General features: G+C 44.1%; 1 protein-coding gene across 1 annotated transcript in view; it reads left to right on the plus strand.

Annotated features, from left to right (window-relative positions):
- The window catches only part of myo1g (myosin IG), a 40,094-nt gene that overhangs the window by 6,341 nt on the left and 7,634 nt on the right, over positions 1-26,119 (plus strand). Inside the window, exons 9-21 of the mRNA XM_079175712.1 lie at positions 76-221; positions 314-428; positions 1,609-1,779; positions 2,252-2,322; positions 8,271-8,345; positions 8,490-8,622; positions 10,918-11,084; positions 11,765-11,972; positions 12,541-12,764; positions 13,902-14,046; positions 16,996-17,100; positions 17,808-17,921; positions 21,570-21,727. Of these exons, the coding sequence (XP_079031838.1) occupies positions 76-221; positions 314-428; positions 1,609-1,779; positions 2,252-2,322; positions 8,271-8,345; positions 8,490-8,622; positions 10,918-11,084; positions 11,765-11,972; positions 12,541-12,764; positions 13,902-14,046; positions 16,996-17,100; positions 17,808-17,921; positions 21,570-21,727 (1,832 nt within the window). The remainder of the gene's footprint in view (positions 1-75; positions 222-313; positions 429-1,608; positions 1,780-2,251; positions 2,323-8,270; positions 8,346-8,489; positions 8,623-10,917; positions 11,085-11,764; positions 11,973-12,540; positions 12,765-13,901; positions 14,047-16,995; positions 17,101-17,807; positions 17,922-21,569; positions 21,728-26,119) is intronic.

A 26,119-nucleotide genomic window follows, 5' to 3' on the forward strand; every position in this document is an offset into this window, starting at 1 on the left:
TCTCCTTATAGCACATTTCACAGTTGCCACTTTATTTCTAACTCTGTCAAACACACTCTTATTTCCCCGCTCTAGGCTCTATACGAGAGACTTTTCGGCTGGATTGTGAGCCGCATCAACAGCGTCATTGAAGTCAAAGACTACGACCCGGTGCTTCATGGGAAGAACACAGTCATTGGCGTATTGGATATCTACGGCTTCGAGATCTTTGACAACAACAGGTCGGTGCTGCTGCCGTATCTCTGTGTCACTTTGTGCAAAGACCCTGCTGATGCCGTTGCTCAGGTGTTTTGTTCCTCTGCTTGTCGGACAGTTTCGAACAGTTCTGCATCAACTACTGCAACGAGAAGCTGCAGCAGCTCTTCATCGAGCTGATCCTCAGACAGGAGCAAGGAGAATACCAGAGAGAGGGCATCACCTGGCAACACGTGAGAAGCATGCGCGCACGAGCGGCAACACTCGCACGCAATATGCGCGCACGGGAAAAACACACATCTGCAGATCAGTTGCTGTGCAGGACGTAGTCTTCTGTTCACACGGTGTACATACGTGTGTGGGGGTTAAGGTAGTGAATTAATGAAAGTTCTCCAGAACGTTATTCAAGTGTTTTTAGTCACTTGGTCTGCCAATAAATACAAAAAAAAACCTGTAATCGCTGATGACGGTTTTCTTTTTGGCACCTCACTGTTGATTCCAATTATATTTATGACACTTACTGTCAAATTTGGTGTTTTTCAACCTGGACCCTTTTGCCTCATGTGTTTGTGTCTAAGTCACTATCTTTGAAACTGGTCCAGTATGGAAGTAGAACAGTAGAACAGACAGCCACGGTGCTCAAAACAGTCTTATAAGTATTCACAAACAAATGCCAAGTTACGTAACTCGTGAACCGGATTTGCATCTGTAAATCCGTATCTGTGCCTCTAATCTAAACAACTCGTGTATCTTCATTTGGGAATAAATACAAACAGTTATATGTTATTTGCATAAACAAGTTGTCATATTTTTACCTAAACGTCGATATTTGCATGACTGAATAACATTGACAATCCTTATATCTATTTGCGAATTCTCAACTTAACATTTTAAAATGGAAATCCGATTCGCCGATTCGTGTGGATCCTTTTGAGACCTCTCACCGAGCTCTTGTGTCTGTCATACCATTCACAAGTTAAAGGGAAGACCCAGCGCTCTCCAGTAGGTGACGCTAATGCAGTATTTATGGATGCAAACCGCTGTTTAACTAAACAGAAGGAGAATAGAAGCCTTCGCCACATAAACATTAGTCCAAAGGCACCACTTTCATTAAAGCATCCATGGAGACTTCCTGACCCTGCTAGGCTCACAGGGGTGTTCCCTTATCTTCCAGCAACAAGTCACATGACACAATAACGAACAGAGCGGAACAAGCGCTGTTTCTCTGTAGGGTTCCCTCCATAATGTTGTCAGACACTTATAATAACTATCTGAGCCTGTCAGCGGCAAAAACAAGCATTTCTAGTGGACGTAGTTTGACACACACACACACACACACACACACTAACATGACTCATAAACATCACCGTATTTCCCCCCCTCTCACTTAACAACCACCCCGTTTACGCGCAGATCGATTACTTCAACAACCAGATCATCGTGGACCTGGTGGAGCAGCCCCACAAGGGCATCATCTCCATCCTGGACGAAGCGTGCCTCACTGTGGGCAAAGTCACCGACACGGTCTGCCTGGAGAGCATGGACACCAAACTGGCCCAGCACCCCCACTACACCTCCCGCAAGGTGAGAACAGATCAGAAGCGTGAAACAACTTGAAACCGAAACGCTGTTTGAAAAGGGCTCTAGTAACTTCACTTAGTTAGTAGGACGTGTTGTTGACATGTTCTCCTCAGACTTTATTCTGAAACATAACAAATGACGAGATCTTAATTTCCGTTAAGTTGCAGGATAGAAATAAAGTATTTTAGTATTTCTTGTGTGTTTTTTGTTTCGACCTTTGACTTGGAATGAACAAGCAAGAACAAAGGGGGTCCACACTGCAGTGTGACTTTAATATTTACTGTAACGCAGGTGCGGTTCTGCATTGGAGTCAGTAGGGAACTTTGCCTTAAGAGACATCATGAGATGCTTTTCTTTTTTTTTTCAAACAGCCGGGGCTCTGAAATGCAGCCGTCATTCATCTGTGCACAGCAAGCGTTTATATAATGTGTTGTATGTAATATTTGCACTCACAGCGTCTCCTCTTCATTTCCAGCTCATCCCCACCGACAAAACCATGGACTTTCAGAAACACTTCCGTATCCGCCACTACGCCGGAGACGTCACGTGAGTTGCTCACACATTATCCCCCCCCCCCCCCCCCCCACACACACACACACACACACACACACACACACCCACACCCCCTGGTTGTCCAGCCCGTGCCTGACTAAGTGACTGTGCAGAGTTCAGGAGCGTGAGGCAAAAATAAATCCTATAAAGAGAGGTCAGCAGTGGGTGAAGTCGTAGAGGCATTCCAGTGAGTGGTGTTGTGCTCAAAGTGGAGAAGTTAGTGTAAATTCCCATATCAGCAATTATGGAAAACAATTGATTTGTGTCTGGACTTAATACCACAACTACGGTCCTTCTGATTAGGGCTGCACCATTTTGAAAAAATATCTAATTGCAAGTATTTCTGACTGATATTACGATTGCGATACGATTTGCGATATTAGAGGGAATGATCATTATTCTCATTTTTATTAAAAAGCTTAAAAATGATTATGGTGTGACTTTTGCCCCACTTCTGATCTCACATCTCAAAATGTATACCGAGAGGTTCCAAATATCCAATTATCTAATATATTTACGCGTCGATTACATACAGTAAGTTTAAACTGCAATATTGACCGAGTGTGTCCACATTTTGAAGTATACAAACGGGAAATGTAGTCACCGAACATTGATGCGTACATGAGTTGATGAGTTGTGACCTACTGTACAAATCTGTTCGTGTGGAAACACATGAAGAACACTCCTCAGCCGCACACACACACACACACACACACACACACACACACACACATACACACACACACACACACACACACACACAGTAAAGTGCATTCACTAAGCTGCACATTCAGGCATTCAGACAACACAACCGTGTACAGGAGAGGAGGTGACTGTTGACTGCACAGAATCAGTGGTCGCTAAATGTTCAAAACGTGCAGCTTTGATTTGTAAAGGCTGGTGACACCTTGAAGTATTTTCCAGGGTTGCAGGGCAATACATTTTTGTTTAAGTTAGCGGTCATTTAGTTTATCTTTCACAGACTAGAGAGGGTTTGTTGGGTTTCCTTCTCCATCACTGCTCCACTTCTTTAATGTGCCCACCAGATTTCAAACGTCACAGTGGTCACCCGACGGGGCTTTGGTTTCAGAAAGATCCCCGCCGCTCACGTGTACTGCCCTCAATCTAGAGAGGGGAAGGACATTAATATGTCAAGGGAGCACGAAGGGGGAGGAGGTGGAGCAAGCTGATGAGACAATTTTGGATGTAGCAGCAGCAGTAATCAAGGAGAAGAGGATTCGGGTTTATTGAAGGTCCTTGACACGGGGAAATCCGGGCTAGCACGATGTCGAACACACACCGAAACACAGAGCAATTTCATCCGTCTCTGGAGCTCAAGACAGCTCTCACAGACACTTGCTGCTCTGTCAACGCTCAGCAGCATTCAGATCCTTCACTTCAGTAAAGGTACCAGCATCAGTACTTTAAGTGGAAAAATGACCAGCGTGAGGGTTATACTATTATTATTATTATTACTGATGCCTTGATGTGTAAGCAGCATTTCAGAGTTAATTATTTCCGCCAGGGCATCATAATAATAATAATAATACTTTTATTTATATTTATATTGCACTTTTCAGGCTTAAGCACAAAGTGCTTTCCAGATTATAAGATTTAAAGAATGAAAATTAAAAAGCCCCCCCCCCCCCCCCCCCCCCCCCGTGTGTCATACTAAACAGAGAGCACATCAAGCAGCACTGAGCCCAAAGCTAACCAGATGGAGGTGCAAGTGCATGTGAGTAAGATGTGGATAAGATAAAAAGCTCATATAAAACAGGTGAAGATTAAGAAGGAGAAATAACCACATATATATATAATATATAATATATGACCACTATAATATATATAAACAAATAAGATGCAAAAATCGGAGCAAATAAAAATGGTAAAACAAGCACAAATTTAAATATGTAATGACAATAAAAATAAAATAAAACACTATATTATAGTACTATAAAGAAGAACTATAAAGTGATGCGATAATGGAACACATTACTGGCCATCTTATTAAAGTGCTGACACACCTGGCAGAGATCTGCACTCTTCTGAGTTCACTTCACGCAAATGTTTTCTTGATCAGTCCGTTCATCACAATTACCCAAACCCCAAACCATCCAGATCACTGTAACTCAAGACAGAGAGAATCAGCAAATCACAACATTTAAAAATGTATTTTTTGTATGAAAAATAAATAAAAGGATTAATCAGTTATGAGTCACGTTAAAGCTACTAGAACAGGGGTGGCCAACCCGCGGCTCCCGAGCCGCATGCGGCTCTTTGCCCGGTTTCATGCGGCTCTTACGTTCATATCGAAGTTTGAATTTGTGTTTTTTTAATGTGCGTGTTCGCTTCGCTTGAGTTAAATACGGTATTTTCGTCAAACGCGCATGTGCGGCCACAGATTACGTTCCTCGTCGACCCATTTAACGCCGAGACGGACTGTTTGAAAGCCCCGCTAGTCACAGATGAGGATGCGGCTGAGTTGGAGATGATCGATCTTTGTGAGGAGGACCAACTCAAACCTGCTTTAAGGGACGGGACCATTGAGTTCTGGAAAAGTGTGCCAATGAAAAAATACCCCAATGTCAAACGGGCTGCGCTTAAGATACTGTCAATGTTTGGGTCAACATACGTCTGCGAGTCTGTGTTTTCTACCCTGAAACACGTGAAATCAAAGCATCGATCTGTTCTGACTGACACCCATGTGAAAGAATTGCTCCGAGTGGCAACAACGGAATACAAGCCAGATTTGAAGAGGATTGTTCAAGGCAAGGAATGCCAGAAGTCCCACTAAGTAACATGCATAGTAAAAGAAAAACACTATTGTAAATTATTATATTTTTGTTTGTGGACTTGGTTGAACTGAGAGTTTGTCTGTGTGAGACAGTGCACACAATGTTCATTGTTGAAAATGACTGGCCTGTGGTCTTAGGAGTCAATTTCTGTCATTATCATATTGGTGTGTGACATTTACAATAAATCTGGCTGAGCAAAGGTATGTGTGTGTGTGAGGAAGGGATAGGGTGATGTTCATGTGTGCCCATGTGTATGATGTGGCTCTTTGCGGTAACGCAGTAAAAAATGTGGCTCTTGGTCTCTGACTGGTTGGCCACCCCTGTACTAGAAGGAACTTTCATTTTGTGGTGATTTTGGCGGTCCCTGAGGACTAAAGCGGTAGCGTTTCCGAGCACCAGAGTCCCTTTGGAAAACCTCTCATATTACTGCATCGGGGTCACAGTCTACCCGGTCTACAGCAGTGCGGCCTTTGCTCCCAGTGTAGCAACGAGGCTCTGCTCCTGGCCGGAGGCGGAGACGCTGCTGTCGGCGGCTGAGCTCTCCTCCGACTGCAGGTCAAAGGCGGCAGCAAAGCCGGGTCAGGGTCTGTCCGCTGCTGGAGGCCCCGCTGGAGTCTGAGCTGAAGGAGTTTCTGGTGAACCTGCGTGATTTCATCTGATTTTCTGTGGAATCCGACACCGATGACAAGCATTAACAATCGCTATATGGAAATATCTTTTCTCTGATGGTCTCGTTTACTTATGTAGGTCATGAAGAGGCATCGGGATTAAACTGAAGCTGTTTCGTAACCAGTTAAAAGTTCCTCACAGTAACTTTAAGTAAAGTTGCAGATACATTTTCCGTGTGTAAAAACCCTTTAATCCTGATTTAGTGATGAACATTTTATGTATAAACACGTATATATTTAAGTACAGTGCTGGAGTAAACGTACTTTCCTGCTGGCGTTAACGAGGCGGGCGACTAAACAGCATGCGTGACCGACCTGCAGCGCTGATGACAGATGGGCGTCCCTGTCACTGCGTGTCCCCGTCACCTCTCTCTGAGCTGTCACCCCTGGTGTATTGCTCCATGGTGGCACTGGCCCCCCACTATCCCCTGTCCCACCCCACCACATCTGAGTCTACGATGGCTAAATATACCCTGATCCTCGACACCCACTGCCCGCCGACCCCCCCCCCCACCACCGGCACCACCACTCTCAGTGCACCACCACTCTCAGTGCACCACCACTATCACAAGCTTTGACCTACTTCGCTTCCTCCTCCTCCTCTTTCCTGTTTCCTCTTTTCTTCTTCTCCTCCCTCTGTACTGCAACACTCACCTGACTCTCTTTGCCATCCACGTCTTATTAATTCCCTGCAGTATTTCCGCCTGCACATGCAGCACTTTGAGCAGCCGTAAGATATATCGTATTCCCCCACTGCACAACTTCACAGTGCCGGAAATCTCACGTCTTTGTCTCCATGGCGCTCTCGGCGTGAGCTCCCTTTAACCTTCTGCAGCACGGCCCTCTCCTCCTACCAGCCTTGACCTTCACACTTTGATATACTTCCCTCTAAATCATCCTCACGTCTCTGGAGGGACCGCTGCCTTTTTCCTCCGCATGTCCCCTGCTGTCCTGTCCTCTCCCAGCACTGTCCTGTCCTTGTAATTTTGTTGTGCTGACTGCTCTTTCTCTCTCTCTCCTCTCTCCGGTGAGCTTTACCGGGATTTGGTCAGGTGGTTTTCGCCGCCCGTGAGCCAAGGGGACACATCGGTCATAGCCATAGCCTCCGCTTCTTTGCCTCCAGATGTGACATTGTAGGACACAGGGCCACGCAGGCGACATGTGACATGCTGAGTGTGTCCGTGGTTTTGTTTGTGTGTGTTTGTGTTTGTTAGAGAGGGAAGGCTGCAGAGAGAATGTGTAGAAGAAATGTGTTTGTGTGGAAGAGAGTGTGAACCACTGCAGTGGTGGAAGTACTTTTACTGCAGTGTTGTACTTCAGTCCGGTGTTGAGGTACTTTACTTTACTCGAGTATTTCCATTTTGTGTTACTTTATACATTTATCTGTAGTCACTTTGCAGTTGACAGATTGATTTTTACATAAAAATATATGTTAAATATGAAATACACTGTATTGTAAGCCATTTACACTCTAACCTTCTTCTCACATGGTCTTATTTCAATAACCAATGCCTGAAGAGCTAAAATTGTTGTTTGTCATGCAGGACTTTTACATGTGATGGAGTATTTTTACAATGCTGTACTTTTACATGAGCAAAGGATCTGAATACTTCATCCACCACTGATTTGTTGTTAACCAGTGTCTTCCAAGCTTTTTAACTTGTGAGCTGATTTCATTTAAACAACAGTTTGAGCCCTAAAGAGCTTAGATTTTACTAAAAATGTAAAAGACTAGAGAAGAGTACAAAGAATTGCGTTGCAGAACTTAGTTTTTTCTTCTTTCCCCTCACATTCAATCGCCTCACCCAAATGTGTCTTCACTCTGGTGGGGGCTGGATGCAACTACCTAACTGTATACAGTTAAAAGTAAAAATATAAAATAATGCATCACTTAAACTGTCTATTTTTCTGTGGAAGAAGTACTTTTTTTAAGCACATTTAGCTCATAATACTTCAGTACAAATTAAGATTTCTTTCAGAAAGCATCCACGCCGTGTAATTTATTGTTACATTGTGAACAAGAGAGGAGAGGGCGAGGTTTATTTGAGGCAACGCTTACACTACTCTCTTAGCCCCGGGCTGGGCGGCTTATGTAACTGTAAGACCGCGACCTCCCGCTGACGCTTCAAAAAAACCCAACTGAGCAGTTTTAAAGAAAAGGCAGACGGATTAGTTTGTAGACAGTTTTTTTTTTCTTCTCCTAAACGTTAGCCGCAGGGGGAATTTGAGCACGTTCCTAATTTATAAATCGTCTAGCCTGATGACTGTGAATCATTTGACACAGAGTGGAGTCCCTTAACATAGTGATAGTGACCCTTTGTGACCCTTTTAGTGACAGACGCCTGCTGTTAGAACTGTGACTACCTTGTAACTTTGTTTTTGACACACCTCTTCACTCCAAGTGCTCTTAAGTGGGACATCCCACCTTCTTTGGAGCTACTTCAGTTACTCTCCCTTTCTCCCTCTGCATCCATCACAGATATTCCGTCGAGGGCTTTTTGGACAAAAACAAGGACCTGCTTTTCCAAGATTTCAAGCGTCTCATGTACAACAGGTGCCAAATATCATCTCTTGACAGTTCAGAATCTGGGTTAAGTGTATAATGAGTTCTTTGCCCATCACTCCTCTGCTAACCCAGTTAATGACGCCCTTTATTCCCCCCCCCCCCCCCCTCTCTCTTTCCCTCTCTCTCTCGTAGTGCCAACCCAGTCCTGAAGGAGATGTGGCCAGATGGTCATCTGAGCATCACGGAGGTCACCAAGCGACCTCTGACTGCGGCCACCCTCTTCAAAAACTCCATTGTGGCCTTGGTGGATAAACTGGGCTGCAAGGTCAGTGGTTTCGGGTTAGGATTGACTTCCTGTTCCTTTCCCTTTAACTATTTGGGGAAGCTGAGGTTGGCATTGGCAGTTTTTAGACTGATCAAAGATACATGATTCTGACAAATATAAAGTAAAGACAAGGAACAAAGGCAGAGTGCAGTAACTATGGACACTCTGAAGTTCTTACGTTTTCAAACTGCGCGACAGATGGAAAGATTGTAATGCGTTCATCTTCTAACTTTTCAGGCAGATTATTTTACCTAAAAATCACTTCCATAGAACGCACTTAATAGATCAATAATCTACTAACATTTGTGTTCTTTCTGCTTTTGTGTCCATTTAAACTACTTAATTTAAGAACATATTTAGGAATACATAGGAATTAATTGTATCTCTGTTTTGATCGGTGATTGTCTTTCTGCCTATTATTAAATATTAAAATCAATATATTAAATGAGTTTAAAAATGAACAATAAGATATGTGATTCAAGGCAGCTTGACCACGCTAGCTGAGATGGCACTGCTCCTAAGAGTTCTGCTAAGCTAGTTAGCCTGGCAGGAGTTTTTGTCGTCATCTCATTTAGTTATGTGAAATAACTACTGTAAATTAATTGCTTTAATTCCTCAAATTACAGTTGTTTTGTCTCTATCAATAATGGATTTGTCTTTTTTATTTGTGGAATAAGAAAGTGAAGATTCATCAAAATGGTCGTGTTTTCAATTACAGAAAAATCAAAATGTTGTTTGTCTTGCTTTGAGTTAGCTACTCAGCCAGTTACCGTGGTTTGACTTTATATCTTTCTATGGCTTCATCATTTTCATATGGCAATACAGATGCCAAAATGTCAGTCTATTTTGATCAAATATGTAGTTGTGTTTGGGTCTGAAGGGCAGAATTTGCGTTAAATCAAAGCCAGGTTTGATTTTGTGATCATATGTTCACGTTGGAGTTGGAGTATTTAGCCCAGACAGAGATCTTCTCCCCCAGTTTACGTTGCTGCCATCATCAGGAAGATGCTCTGCTTCTGGTTCCTGTAAAGCCTCAATGAGTCACAGGCTATTCTGAGGCTGCCAGTGTGTCTGTGTGCGATGTCTCTTTTGGGAGGACGGCTCGTCAACATGCATGACACAAATATGGAACGAGATGCAACGCACAGCCGTCCAGCAGGGAACGTACATACACGGCAATGTGCTGTTTTCGGTGTCAGATAGTAAACATTTTTTGTAGGTCGCTCGTCCTCGTCCTCGTCTGGCTGCGTGTGGCGGTAAAGGGGGAGGTGGTGCTGGACCACAAGATGTGAAGCTCACCTCTCCTGGCCTCATCTCGCCGACTGAAGTCTGACATTTCCTGCTGTTATTTTGGGACGGCCTGCTGTCAGGCTGCTCGCAGCATCTCGTCTCGGTGTGGCTGAGGTAAAATGAAAGGCAGCTCCCCTGGCAACCTTCAGGTCACGTCAAATGAGCGGATGTTTTCTTCCACCGCCGAACAGACGCACCTGTGCCCATTCTGCCCATCTAGTCTGCTCCCAACCCCCCCCTGCCCCCCATTAACTCAACTGGGGGCACATGGTGCACACGGATCACCGATATGATGGATGACAGTGTTGGGGAGCAGAAAGTGTTCACTTTGTTTCGAGTGAGAGACGTCTCTGTTCTGTGACAGGACAGCGCGTCCCCTCAGAGGTCCCTGTCAAGGTGCAGGCGCCCAGCCGTCAGCTCCGCACTGGAGGCTTTTATCACCTTCGCAGATGTGATGCGCAGTTAAACGCACTGTTAATAAGTACATGTGTCGCGAGGCTCGGCTGCTCGCTCTAGCAGCCGTTGAAAGTGTGATTAAGGTCAGTGGACTCGGTTTTGCCGGTGTGGCGGCTTGGCTGTCACAGTTCAGAAAGTGTAGTTTATTGACACGCACAGTGATGAACACAGCAGTGATGGAAATACATGCAAAAAAAAAGAAAAATCAAAGATGAGCACAAGTTTGTGCAGGTGATAAAACAAGTGTTATGACAACATATTGCCTCAATCATACAAACAGTGAAAGGCGTTGGAAGTATGTGTACACTGTGTCCTGCTATGGCAGTACTTTAATTGTGGTTCATTGCGTCCTTACTTTAATTTCCTTCAGTATTGTAGTACATATTTCTGTAAATGAATACAGAAGTTAGTCGCAGCGATGTGGCGATGTGATATTTCATAGATCCCAGCTGGGAAATAACAAAGAAAAAAAGGGCATTTGGTACCTTCTTATCTCTCTACTCGTTTTCTTGGAGGATTGCCCGCATCCCTTTTGTCCTTGTCTTTCAGGAGCCTTACTACGTGCGGTGCATAAAGCCCAACGAGATGAAGTCCCCGGTGCTGTTCGACGACGCTCGCTGCGAGCATCAGGTGGCCTACCTCGGCCTGATGGAGAACGTGATGGTGCGCCGAGCGGGCTTTGCCTACAGGCAGCATTACGCTCGCGTCCTGCAGCGGTAAGAGAAGGTGGTGTTCTGTGATGCACAAGTTCTGCAGAGTCGCCCTACGGTCAACTCCTCTGTAAGGAAGTTGTCTTTTGTTGTCTTACAGCAGCTCATTTTACCACCAGGGTTGTGTAAAATGTACCAAACTATGCAGTAGTCCTTACTCCTATGATACAATTATAATTAAAACCAATATCATACGAGTTATCTTACTTAATATGAATGGAAGTCTCCAAATTACATTTAACAGTAAAGAAGCATGACGCATGCAATCTTTGTAGATTGCTGAGGGAAAATGCTCAATTTTCAAAGTACTCCAGCGATTTTAGATGATGTGATGCAGTAGAGGCCAAGTTACCCTTACATTGATCACGATCCACTAGATCCTACACTTCCCATAATGCAACTTGATAGCTTCTTTCTCCTTTTGTTCATCTTTAATAATCATCACATTTTCTTAGACCTGACAAATCTCCAAACCCACGGAAGATATTATACAATAGTACAATAATACAAGCGGAGTAGTACTTCCCCTGGCTAGTACATTTACCTTAAGAAGTGAAATTGGTGAAGTGCCCCTTTAAAGACGAGCACGGTCTAAAAACACGTTTCCAGGTCAATTAAAAAGAGCACCTGCTCCATTTTTGTAGATGCTGAACGGCACTCTTGTTGTCGCACATGAATGTCCGCAGGTATAAAATGACGTGCGAGTACACCTGGCCGAACCACCTGATGGCCTCGGACAGAGAGGCCGTGGAGGCCATCGTCACCCAGCACGGTTTCCAGGACGATGTGGCGTACGGACACACCAAGCTGTTTGTCCGAACGCCGCGGTCTCTCTTCACTCTGGAGCAGGAGAGAGCCGCCCTCATCCCCATCCTGGTGCTCTTCCTGCAGAAGGTCGGCCATATCAGTATCACTATCACTGCTTTATATGTCTTCATCGTCTGAAATGTCAGATCCCCGCGGATGTTTTCAAAGACCGTGCATGCACTTTGATGAGGATGTATCGATCCGACAGTACAACTAATTGACACGGAGACCTAATTTAATGTCACGAGCAGCTGTGATCTCAGTTTAATCCCTCTGCAACGTTATCTTCTCCAGTTCCCAACGCGGGCCTCTGGGTTTCAGAGTGGAGATCGCAGTTTGCCTCAGCCTCATGAATACGTGGCTCCTGGTTATGTTTGACTGAAATTCATCTGCCAGCTTGAATCCTAATTTCCTGTAACAATAATGGGGATAATTAATGAGATCCAAAGCTACAGTTACATTACAGTCAATTACTTCACTCGCTCAACGAAAAACACCCTTCCCCTTTCTCTCTCCCCTGACCTACTTTGACGACTGCAGAGAAGTCTGGTTCTTTAAACTGGAGCACGAGTTCGTCTGCAGCTCAGTGGGACTCTCTCTCATCGCTCCTCTCTCGCTTTCTGTCTTCAAAAACGTCCCCTCTTTTCCCCCAAAGGTGTGGCGTGGGGCTTTGGCTCGTAGGAGGTGCCGGCGAATGAGGGCCATCTACGCCATCATGGGCTGCTATAAGCGCTACAAGGTGAAGGCCCACTTCTGGGAGGTGGAGAGGAGGTTCGCTAATGTGAGAACCATGGCCGACTACGGGAGGAGCGTGGAGTGGCCGACCCCGCCTGTAGCTCTGTCCCAGTTTCACAACAACACAGTCAATCTGCATCGCAGGTCAGATCCCAAAGAATTAAACTCATGCACCATAAAAAAACAAAACAATGTGAAATATTTCTGTTCAATATTGAGTCTTTAACCATATTTGACTTTGAACAAACTGTCAGCAAAGTGAGTGAAATCCAGGCGACAACCTCCGGGTTCTGAAAAGTCAAGTCAACGCAGAAGTGCCATAAATTTCAGTGGTTGCAAAAAACCAAGATGGTGACTGATGAAACTACAGACAGCAGCCAGTTAGTTTAGCTTAGCATAAAGACTGATAGTCGGAAACAGCTAGCCTGGCTGTGTTCAAAGCTAATACCTGAGACTCCAGGCAGTTACTGCGGTCGGCCAGGAAATCATCCGGCACATAATGGCCCTCAAACAGTACAACAAGCTGTTTGTACCATTTGGTTTAAGTACAGATTCCATAAACAAGATACAGCACGTCAATTGGTGAACTTGAGAGGTGCTGCTGGGCAGACTTTGTTACATTTAGACAGAGCTAGTCTAGTATAGTTTATTTACTCGCACAGTGTTGAACACAGCAGTGATGAAAACATAATGATAAAAAAGCTTGTGCAGGTGATAAAGCAAGAGTGTTATGTGAAAATATCACCTCAGTCACACAAACACTGACTCAGTGTTGGAAGTACGTTTGCACTGTGTCCCGCTATGGCAGTACTTTCATTGTGTTTAAATGCATCCTTACTTTAATTTCCTTCAGTATTACTGTATATGTTTCAATGTAAAATGGTGCACAAGCCAAACAAACAATAGAATACAAACATTTGGTTACCAGTGTTCCTTCCTCTCCTGGCTGTAGCTTCTTATTGAACACACAGACGTTAAGGTGGCATCGATACTCTCATTTCGCTCTAAAACATTTCATTTGCATTGAAAACTAATTATTTTTTCTCCATGCCGCATTCTCAGCAACTGCAGAATAACTTGAATGTTTCTCTGGGTGTGTGTGTTTTGGATCAGCACAGATATGTTTTGGCACTGCGGATAGAGTTTATTTTGATCCCTCGCAGACGTAATCTTGAAGCCGTTCCTCCTACTGTATTGTTTTCCTTTTTTTTTTTGGTTGCACCTTTGATGTATTATTCCGCCCACGTGAGATGCTGCCTTGTTCCCATCCCTTGTTGTCAGGTGGTGGGCGAGGCAGATCGTAAAGAACATCCCTCCGTCTGACATGCTGGAGGTTCGGGCCAAAGTGGCGGCTCTGACTGCTCTGAGCGGAGAGAGGAAGGACTGGGGGTTCAGCAGAGCCTGGGAGAGGGACTACCTCGCCAATGTAAGAAGATTTACATCAAACTAATTCCAGTTGAGCTTGGAGATTCATTCTTGACCTTGGGAAAACAAACTTTAGCTTTAGCTTTTTTGATTTATTTATTTATTCTAGGGCAGCAACTATGATTAAGTGCTGAGCCATAAATAGTATTTTTATCCCCATCACAATGTGACGTTTTTTTTATTGCAAGACAAAAGATAATACATAAACAGAACAACAGAAGGAGTCTTGTACCTCCTTACAGAGCAAAACACAAACAAGGTACCTACCCTTCAAGGTAGAATGATCCTAAAATAAAATATCCTAAAATAAAATAATGTATCGACTCGTACAAAAGTAATCCCTCTCAATCGTCACTTCTGACCCCAAATAATGTGAGGCGGTGTCTGTATCTGCAGAGACCCCGTCTTCTGCCTGTATTTCTGTTTTTGGTGTCCGGGACGTTTCTGGGGGTCAACCCCCACAAAACCGTAGCGACCAGTTGCCAGATTGTGAGCATGCATCCAAGAGGAAGCTACGAAAGTGGCAGACACACCGCCGGAAAAACCTCAGAAGAAACGGCACGCGATCAAAGCTGTGCCTTTGTAATATAATGACGAAAAGCAGCTTTTTAATTATGTCAAGGGTTTCGTTTGCAGTTGAAGATAAAAGATGAAAAGATAAAAGATAAAATAGATAAGAAAAATAATGCACTGTGCCGTGCGGACACTTCGAGTTTCAATAGCTTTTACTTAAGTGTAGTGTTTTCTCCTCATTTTCTCTTCACTCTCTGTCACCGAAAACATTTGCCAAGCACTCCTCGCCACGAGAGGACCTTGACGGTTTAGTGTGACTCTCCACACAACTCAATGCTTATTCCCTGCATGAAAAATAACTGGGAAAATCCATTGGATTTTTTTTTTTCACTTGAATTCATCACAGAAAACAAGACTTGAATGACCAGCAGTGTTGTTGGAGGACAGACGCCAACCGTGGTTGTGAATGCATATGGCGCATGTGACGACAAGCCTCGCGGAATGACCAAAGGAGGACGGTGCTTGTGAACACAGCCCTCCTTTAATGAATCCCACAGTCGGCTCATTTAACGGCTAATCTGAGCTCGTTTGGTGGCCGGAGGCTTGAGAGACGCCTTCAGGGAGCCGACAGCATGACTGAGTCACTCCCCCTCGTTAGTTTGTCAGGCGGCCCGTGACTCGCCATCCTCCTTCAGGGCTCCGGCTCCACAAGCTCGTTGTTAATTCCACAAAGACCTACAGAGGAGTGCATGTAACGGGGTATGCGGGCGGCCTGAAACGTGGCTTGTGTGCAGCTGAAGTCGCTTTGGAACGACTGTCTGGGATCAAAGTTAGACCAGTTAGTTTGTGTTGTGTGTTCTCAGAAACCTTCAACGAGATCACAAGGATCGGCAAGTTTGCCCCATTATTGTGAATTACAGTTTTGCTTAGAAATCAAAAGTTCGCTCGTCAGGACAAGAGGAACAGAAAAAAAAGAAATCTTATTTCCTGTAGCCATTTACACCCATCTACCATTATTTGATCCCCTTAATGTTAGCGGGGAGCTAACAGAGAGTCACATGGCTCCAGAGGAAGTCTCAAACGATCAGGATCTCAACAAACTCGGAGAAGAAGAGAAGGACTCAGTGCTCTGTAAGTGAGAATTTTAAAGTGGATCCTAAATGCTACAGGGAGCCAGTGAAGAGATCGGAGTATGGGGGTGATGCAAGACCCCCTCCGCTCACTCCTACCTTTGTTCAAGAATGCTGTAAAGTGAACCGTGGTGTGGTTGTTCACCTCGCTCAGAAGACATCTGTTACACAACAACACTACTTTAGCAGCAACGGTAGTCAGATGGCGTTTCGCGTTACAGCAGTTTTACAACTGTTTCGGTGAACTTTAGGCAACGTAACAGCACCAGAGGCGCTCGCTATAGAGCCAGTGAAAAGACAACTATTCTTCGTTTCACGTTATTGTCAACTAATAAAAACGTAGTTCTGAATAATCTATTTCATTTCTGCTCATAGATTACCAGAAATGCAACACTGGCCCTTAAATACATCCATGATATTGGGTTTAATTGTTAAACATCTAGTTCCAAAAACATTAACATTTGTCTTTAACAACTTCCACTCTCCTCTGAAGACTCCCCACAAGAATTTGGAGAACTGGCTGCAGAGATTTGATCCCGTTAAGCCAAAAGAGCATTCATTGATAATAACTCAGGTCGGCCACTGGTGTTGGGCGATGAGGCCTGGCTTGTTCTGGTTCATCCCGTTGGTGTGGGATGGGGCTCAGCGAGGGTCAATCGAGTTCTTCCACTTCAAACCGGAAAAAAAAACACTTCTTTATGGAGCTGGCTTTTGTCTCCTGAATTTGGAAGCATACCAAAAATATCATCGAATGCTCTAGCGTTTGGATTTGGCCTCACTGGCACTGAGGAACATGTCAACACAACAAAGGGATGTTCTCATACATTTGGTCACATGCTTTGGTTGTTTCAGTACGAATACATCTTAAGAAAATATTTTTCAAGGGAACATTTCCGATGGAATCTTGCAGGAAAAAAACATTGAGGGACTGGAATATATTAGAAACGGCTCCGTAAAGGGAAGACATTATAGGGACGGCTCCACTCTATAGGAGGGAGACTGCGACACGGCTTGAGATTAGCGCCCCCCCCCCCCCCCCCCCCCCCAGACCGCATTTCTCATCAGGCAGTTTAGCTCCAGAATCAGCCGCCCTGCTCCACCTCCAACGGCACGTCAAACACCGTGGCTGGTAACGGCAGCCCGAGGCCGCGAGCTTTGATCTGCTGCTTATGGAATTAAAGTGATAAAAAGGAGGCTGAGAAGAGGTCGCCCAGAGTATTACGACTAACGACGAGATACACTCCCACACCGCCGTACTGTAGCTGCCGGCTTCTGTGTAATAACACGCTGTCTTTTTATTTCTGCAGGTGAGAGACTGCCCTCAGACCAGCTCCGGCTTCGTCCGAGTTTCCAAGGAGCTGAGGAACAAAGACGAGTACACTCAGGTCCTCTTCTCTGGCTTCTGTAGGAAGGTACAGTATGTGAAGTAGGAGAAGAAAAAGAAACTACATGCTGACATGAAAAATGTCTGTTTTGTACAAGGAGTTTCTGTCTTTTGCTGCTTCCTTTTAGCCTTGGGATTGTTTTTTCTTTTTCTCACCTGCTGTGTTCTCCAGTCGGCTTTTGTGTCGGCTCGTCTTTCAAGATTTCAGAAAGTAATATAAAGAAGTTAGATAAAAAAATAATCAGAGGATTAATCGCGGAAGATTTCCTCAACCTTTAAGATATCCTTTTCATTTTTTAAAGTCTGTTGGGATCTCCACCAAATGCTGCTGGGGCCCTGCTTATTATTTCACCTTATGATTAACTCTTATCATCTCCCTGTGGATAATAATGGCCATGTTTTCCTTATCAGGGATTGCAGAGAGAGGGCTTCCGCTAAATTCTGCAGCTTTAGCCAAAGTACATTTGAAGATGTGCAGGCTTTGATGAAGAGAAATAAAACAACCTCCAACACTGATAAACCCACCAGAGCCTTTATCTTTGTATCTGATCCTTCTATTTATCCTTTTGTTTTGTTGTGTTTTGTTTCGTGAGTCTTGCAGCTCCACAGGGGAAACTTGTTTTTGAATTGAGAGTCGTGATAACCCAAAAGATCCTTCAAGTTGCAAAAAAAAAAAAAAAAAAATGCAAAAGTGGAGCTTAATCCTTGTCTCTTTTCCCTCCTCTGCTCTCTCAGGTGAATAGATTCAACAAAAGCACCGACCGAGGCCTGCTCATCACAGACAAGTGCATCTACAAATTGGAGCCTAAGAAGCAGTACAAGGTTCTGAAGAGGTTTCCCTTGGATGCCGTAAGTACTCACACGGGAGGTATACGCACGCTTTCACACGTTGACACGACGTTCATCTGAAGCCGAAGCGCTCCTCAGTCATCCCGGGTATGAAAACACATACGGTATTGAACCCGTGCTGTTGTATTAGGCACAACGTGACTGGTTGAAGCTCAGGGAAAATGTAGCGCCACGTAAGGTTTGCGTTCTGCGTGAAAGTATTCGAGACAAAAACAACAGTCAGAAAAAAAACGTATTGACGTGCGAGTTCATCGCACGGACAAAAAGGCCCCGGTGTGTAACGGCTTTAAAAGGGAAAACGTTCAATATAGATAAAATAATGCCAGCATAATCCTTACTCCTTACTTAATCCTTATCCTTGATTAATCCTTAATATTAAAGGACTATTTCATATACTGCAAGTGGCAGATAAAAAAACAGAAGAAACGGTCATAATCTAAACATCAGAGGTATATCCTTACTTTTTATCCCGAATGTAGGTCAGCCCCCAAAGCACTGGTTCTTACATTTCCCTCTTAGCATCTCATTGTGTTTATGTTTGTGGTCCTGCCTGATAAACAACCACATCTTTCAAACTCTTATCATTTTCCACCTCATCAACCTTCCCAGGGGACCAAGAACCTTTCTGAGGAACTTCGGAACAACAACCTGCGTTTTGATCGGAGGAACCGGTGACAGAATTTGTATTGTGTAGGCTGCTCTGGGAAATGTTCAGGATCTTCCAGGGCAGAGTTTGCATGGTTGATAGTCGCTGTTTGGGAAAATTCTGACCTTCGGCAACAGCAACTTGTATACCGCTTTATTCACAAAACATAGAAAGACTCTTGGACTGATATAAAGACAAAGTTCGGACATTTCTTAATTTCATTTGAAGTGTGTTTTGACTCAAATGAGCTTTTGACCTGTTTTGTCAAGATTGAAGAGAAGAGTGTGTTGGTTGGCCATTGGTGTGTCTGTTAGAGGTTGTGTTTGATATGTGAGGCCGGCGTGGTGGTGCTTTGACATATATTCTTAGCTTTAGAGATTCCTCCCGTCTGGGGTGAACCTGGCTCATTTCACCGCCCAATCTGAGAAAGTGGATCAGGGATCTCTCAGGGGCCGTTAGCTCTAAAAGTGAAGAGAGAGGAGATGACAGCTTTATTTAATCTGATGCTTGGGGTTCCTTGAAATAGCTTTGAGAGCAGGATTTTTTTCCTATGGTTTGATGTATTTCTGAATGAATTGAGATGTTGGGCAGGGACCTTATGGACAGCTGGGATTTGATTTAAGCGTGTAAGATCTGGAACGTCTTGCAATACCACTTGTACTTCGAGAGGCGATAGTGAGTTGCTGTAGCGGGATGGCTACATACAAGATATCGTGCTAAAAGACTGAGGCTAAAGCTACATATTCCACACAAAAAAATCGGCATCCTCACCAGCTGACTGGTGATAGCAAACATGCAATTAGCATTGTTTGCAGGGTAGAACAGGCCTTTTCCGATTATTATATTAACTATAGATAAAAGTGTCATTCAAATGTTATTTGTTATTGTGGGGGTTGTGTTTTGGGCATATGACATTTCCATGACAATTTTTGTCATATTTAGATATCTTTATCATGATCAAAATCCATCAATGACTGTCCGTTCTCTACTGTATGTACAATGTAATTTCACTGACAGTGTAAAGACCAACAGCACCTACTTAGCACAGAGTGAGTCAGCACAGCTGGACGTCCAGAAGTGGTTTGAGAGAGAGAGAGAGAGAGAGAGAGAGAGAGAGCACAGCTGGACGTCCAGAAGTGGCTAGAGAGAGAGAGAGAGAGAGAGAGAGAGAGAGAGAGAGATCAAAACATGCCAGAGGGTTAAAAACCATCATTATGCAGCAGTGGAGCGGCTAAAGATAGCCGATGCCATTAAGCTCTGCTGCTCAGAGTGAAGGATATGAATCTTATCCAGGTCAGGAACAGAGAAAAGAGAAGAATTCTGCGCATTGTGTCACCAGACCCTTTGGAACAGATTCCTCGAGTTTGACCTTTAGCGCTGAAAGGCTGAAATGTCACTCAGGTCACACACTGATGGAACAATGTAACAACATCATGCATAACTGTGATGGGTTTTCAGTGTTTATCCTTAATCGATTGGACTCGTCACGAACAAAGTCACGCAAAACAACTGAACTCGGTCCTTTTTACATGACGTCTTTGTAAAAAGCACCAAATACAACTATGTCACCTGTCCCTCGCTACTGTCACCTGTCCCTCCCCAAAATTATATGTCGCAGGCTTTTATTGTGAAAGGTGATAACTGAAGAAGTAGATCTGGTCTGCGCTGACTTTGTCAAGGTTGAAAGGAGTAATTAAGTCTGCTGTGTTGGTTCGGACTTCGCAGCCTCCCTGTTGTTGTACACTGTTGTGTACATTTTGAATATGTCTGTTCCGCACAACTTGATTGGTTGTAACCTTTACTCACGGTGCCAAAGCTCAGAAAAACCACACTTGTTCTATTCTTGTTTGTTGGTTTTTTTCATCGCAATAAATGGCTGAACACTGAGGGGACAGGTTGTACCAGAATCAGGCCTTGACGGTGTCGGGTCCCCGCTAGATTAACCTGTGTAACATTTTGAGATGCTTTACCTGACTATCTCCATTTGATGCTACTTTATATGTCTATTCCACAACATTTTGAAGGCAAATATTGTACTCTTTACTCCACTGCATTTATTTGACCGCTTTAGTTACTTTGCAGATTCAGAATATTAAAACAAAAAATATGAATTAACGAATAAATTATAATGTGTTACTATAGATAATGCTACCCAGCGGTAAATAGAGTAAACTAGCTCCACCTTTACCAGCTGCAACATTAATGTGATGAACACTTAATGTATCGATTATTATAATGGAGGAATCTAATATATGTGATTCTGAATAATGAGTACTATTACAAGTTACATGTTGAATGTAGGACTTTTATTTTTCAGTAGTACTGCTACTTTTCCTCCAGTATCTGAATACTTGCGTAGTAAGACTGTACAATATTCCATCTGGGTCACACCTCATGGCTTTCCCTTCACTGCACCTCAACCACGCGTGCACCGCGGGCAGATTTTCTCTCACCCTACATACTGAGCAGAAATAATCCGCTGGCTTCGTTCACGGCGTAATTTCTGATCCTGGATGTACTGTGCCGCGCTGTATTCAATTTACAGGTATTGTACAATGACGGTATAATCCTGACATCTTATACAAATGAGTTCCTGTGCTCGAAGTGTGTGACCTTGAACGTCACAGTCAGTCACCTCAGCAGTAGTAGAAGAAGCATCCAGGTTCCTGCTAAACTTAAATTAGCAATGCAACATTTAAACAACACTTTCTCCTTCACTGCATTAAGTAAAAATATAGAGGTATCATTAGCAGAATGTACATAATGTATCAAAAGTAAATATGTTATATTGTTACTGATGCTCTAATGTGTAAGCAGCATTTTACTGCTGTAGATAAAGGTGGTAGAGATATAAGAAGCCCTTAATCTTAATGTAGTATTACCTGCAACTGTACTGGAGGATGTTAAACAGTGACTCCCTGAGCACATGCTTCGCTGTGGCCCTAGACGTAGTGCGGGTTGGTGTCGTGTCTGAGTCTGACTTCGTTTTTGTCCCTCTACAGTTGACGGGGCTGAGCGTGACCGACGGGGTCGACCAGATGGTGGCGCTCCACACGTCCTCCCAGGACGACGTCCTGCTGTGTCTGCAGCGCGGGGAGCTGTGCGCCAACCAGGATCGAGTGGGCGAGCTGGTGGGCACGTTGGTGGACCACTTCACACGGTCAGTTCACAAGGCCGGATACCGTTTTGCTAACGCTGTCCCAAGAGTTCTCCTCGAGTGAGACAGACACACAATTACAAACAGTGCGGATGAAGTGTTATTTCTCTGCTGGGTCCTTTCCATAATGTCACACTTATGATAACAGTCTGAGCCTGTCCGCTTGATAAACAAGCATTTGTATTGGACGTACGGTGACGGTGAGGTGACTTATAGCTTGTTTAGCGGCTGCAGTCTGCAGCGTTGTCCCTCAGTGCTGGACCAATTTCATGTCCCCATTAGTCCCTTAGACACAAGCATGAAAAATAGTTACCCTTTAAGGTAATAAAGTATATATATAATAATAATCCAGTTTCATTCATTCCATTTCCCACTCAAGCTCAACCACAAACAACAATTCTTCCAAATTCTAGCAAAGGATATAAACCTACAAGACCAGTACTAAATGAATCCCTCTAATATATTTTTCTTTTTCATTACCACTTGTAATATAAAGAACCAAACAAATGCCTGCCCACTGTTGAAAACCTTGAACAGAGAGGAGGAATGAATTGGAGAAAACATGGAGCCTTTTCGGGTCTCGGTGTCGCACGAATAAACGGCACAGCATCAGACCGACGGAGTTGCTGGTCAAAGACCCCCGGCTGAAACGAAGTCTATTAATGCAGCACAACAATTACGCAAATCATACTCTTGGCATTTATCACTGTCATAGTTGTCGGTGCCGGCGCCCTGCTCTGAATGACTGCTGCGAAATGAATCAGTCACGCTGACATTTATCACGTTTATCACTCGGACCCTGATTTGTCATCGCTGTTTCTAAACCTGATTCACATCCACCCACATTCATCTCTGCCAGACTTCATTTTAATGGCACAAGTTTTCACACAGAGCAGACTGTTTTTGTCGTAGTGTGTGTGTGTCTGTTGTTATTAGTACGGCCTGCTGAGACAGCACCCAGTCTGCGGTGATTGGTCTCCCAAAGTATTAATCCTGCCAGGACCGCAGTGAGTGACTTACGTATACTAACAAACACACAGTTGAGCTCTTCTGGGGATGAAGATGATGCCAAAATCCACCAAAGACTTTGACCTCTTTATAGTTCAGACTGATAGTAGTGGTCAAAAAGTAGTTTGAAGGTTCATCCTAGAAAACAAGGTCCAATTACTTGGTGTTTACTATGATTTCTGCTGCCACTACATAGTATTATCAGTAGTATTGTGACATAGAATGACATAGTAATGTCACATGATAACAAATAGCTTCATTTGTTTATTACAAGGCAAGGCAAGTTTATTTGTATAGCACATTTCAACAACAAGGCATTTCAAAGTGTTTCACATAAAACCATTAAAACCATCAAAACATAAAGCAAAGGATTTCCTCTAATCTACCATTAGTTCTAATCAGAGTTTAGCAGAACTAGCTTGAGTAAACCCGGGTTTCAAATGAAGCAGAGCTCTGTTGCACAATTAAAAACAATTCTTCACTTTAGTAAATTTACACCAAAATGAAATGGAGTTGAATCAGTATGGAGAGCCCTGCTTAGCCAAAGTAAAATAAATAAAGTAGCGCGCTGTTGAAACCTTGTAAGTTGGCCACATTGTTTGCTTGCTAGCTCGCTCAAAGTCAGTTCGTTAGTTAGCTAGCTTAACGTTACTCATGATGATTCGACGAATTAATGGAGCAATCTGGCCAAATAAAAGAAGCTAAAAAATGAAACGGACAACAGCGCAGTGAGGAGAAAAGAGACCGTTCAACTCCAGAACCATTTGTTAGCTTAACCCGATCTTAAGAGACATTCTGCAGCAGCATCATTAGACTCAACTGGGTGGAGTCTGTCCCTTCACTTCCTTCGAGGAACTTGATTATTTCACTCAATCCATCTTAGAAAGGCAGCCATTTTTGTTTACAGTTCTACCTCCTCAAGTGAAAGTTTAATACTGGGTCACAGTTTAATTTGGAGTTTTACAGTTTTGACACAACAATTACATTTAATCTAGGTTTAGAGTGAAAGAGAAAACATTCTTTCTTTCTTTAATTTTAAGCTAGTTTTGAAGTTTGCAACATGATTTCAAGTTAAACCATGATTCAATCTGGTTTATAGATTAACCCTTGTTGGTGCAGACTTAGACATTTGGTCTGGGTTTGGGGAGGGGGGGGGGGGGCAGCAGCTGGGTGTCTCTGTTCGGGGTACGCCGGGCGTCGCGGAGGAAAGTCGACCATCGGGAGTCAGTTTCAGCTCTCCGCCTGCCTTTGTGCCACCATCTGCGGTGAATGGAGGGGGTCGCGACCTCTACTCATGAGACAAAGTCAGGGGTGAGCTGTGTAAGTGTGTGAGCATGTGTGAGAGGGGGGGGGGGGGGGTGACAACACATAAACACACTCCTCTTGTGCTTCCTTCTGTCAGGAAATGAGATTCCAGACTTCTGGGAGTCACGCGCATGTCATTTTTTAGTTTGTGAGGTTTGGAGAGTGGTCAGGGGAGCAGACAGTCAATGGAGCGATTGTGTGGTTTGTTTATTTTTTGGTCTCATCCCTGGAAATCAAACGGGAGAGAGTGAGTCTGTGAGTGTTTGGTGGCACAGTGAGTTGTACAAAAGTGGGTCAGCGAAGGCAGCGTTAGAGGCACAAGGTAGAAAATCAGACTTCAAAGCCGCGCTGGGTCGTCGGCGAGGACGAGCCGAGACAAACAAAGTCTGGTTTTCTGTCACGTCACGTCGATCCCGCGGCTCGTTCCTCCCCGTCTCTCTCCTCTTTCCTGTACGTATTCCCCCGTCTCTCTCCCGCTATCCCTTCCTGTCACCTGGGTCTGAGATGTCGACATGAACGCGGCGTGTGTTGGTATGTGTCTGTTTACTGTGTGTGTGTGTGTGTGTGTGTGTGTGTGTGTGTGTGTGTGTGTGTGTTTTGGAGGGGGTTGGACTCGTGGACCATCTGCTGGGACAGCTGGGGGGTGAGTATGAGTGGGCTAAAGGCAGGATTTAGGGTATGATCCGCCCCGGCCTTAAAAGATTGAGAAGGATTCTTTACTTAAAAGGCAATTTGGGGATTTTATTATCTTTATTGACCGCGGCCAGAGACTGTTGTCTGGACAGAAGTTTCTGTATCAGCTGTGATGCAGAACCAAAAACAGTAGCAGCTAGTTTGTGCCATTTTTAAAGACGCACTGAAATTAATAATGCAATAATACAAACACATCTCTTTTCTGCAGTCACTACATTCAGTGTTTAAAAGGTTCTTTGCCAAGTCAGATATATGTAAAAAGAAAAAAAGGCATATTTGAGTATTTCTTAGTTTCGTCAAATAGTAATTCACCTGAATGCAGCACACAGCCCGATCCTGACTTCTACTGTAGGATGTATGTTGATGTGTTTTGTTTGTGTTGGCTCCGCTGCATCAGAGAAGCAAACAAAGTCAACAAACAGCCTCATCTTTATTTACAATTCTGCCGTCTCTGGAATCCATCTTTAATCACAAGGTTGGCGGTTCGCTCCCCGGCTGTGACTGTCCGCATGTCGTAGCGTTCTTCCGTTGAGACACTGAACCCCCGAAAAAAGAGGTCAAATTTCACAACATTGTGCTTGAATAAAGTTTTTAAAAGCTTTCTGACGTCACTTTTCAGATAGTTTGTGTTTTATGATTGTTTGTTCGGCGTGGTCGCTACATTTGCTCCACTTTACACTAGTGAAGGCAGCAACAACAGCCTAGTTTGCTAACAGGGCTGCACGGCATGCAGCGGGTCAGGTGGTGTATTTCACAAACGCCCGTGTTTGCTCCATGTTCGCACATATAACAGATTAAAAGTGACGCCCCAATTATATATCTCTAAACTCCTCTTTTCTCTTCCTGTAAAACATTGAAGTGTTTTGGTTGAATCATCCGGCCCTCGAGGGCGCACACATGAACTCATCCAAACAAATGTGATTCGAGGTGACCGGCTCACGCCTCACATTTTATGAAATGACGCTTGATTAGCTCGTGGGCAAATTATCCCCTCCTCCTTGCCTCTTGCTCGTTTTTCTCTCATCTCGTCCTCTCCCAGCTCCTCTCTCTCTCTCTCTCCGTCTCCAGCATCGTCTAAATCAGCACTTTCCTGTTATGAATATGGAAAGACCTGAGACGGTGTTGCATCAATAGCGATCTTCTGGGTCACCCCCTCCCTTTCCCAGGGAAGTAGCGAGAAAACAAGATGATTTCATTAACCTCAAAGCGTACGCGAGTGGTCTTGTGATGTGGCTTTAATGGCCCGTTACTGATGTCGAAAGGACTTGTTGACTTTCTCGTTTGACCTCGTCGGACGTCAACAGTTTGCCGGTTAGGGAAGGCCGTCTCTGTGCTAAATTCACTTTTTAGGTCGTGAAAAGCGTCATCCGAAGCCCGAAATAGCCTCTT

This window comes from Pholis gunnellus (assembly GCF_910591455.1).
Source record: "Pholis gunnellus genome assembly, chromosome: 16".
NCBI classification, from domain to species: Eukaryota; Metazoa; Chordata; class Actinopteri; order Perciformes; family Pholidae; genus Pholis; species Pholis gunnellus.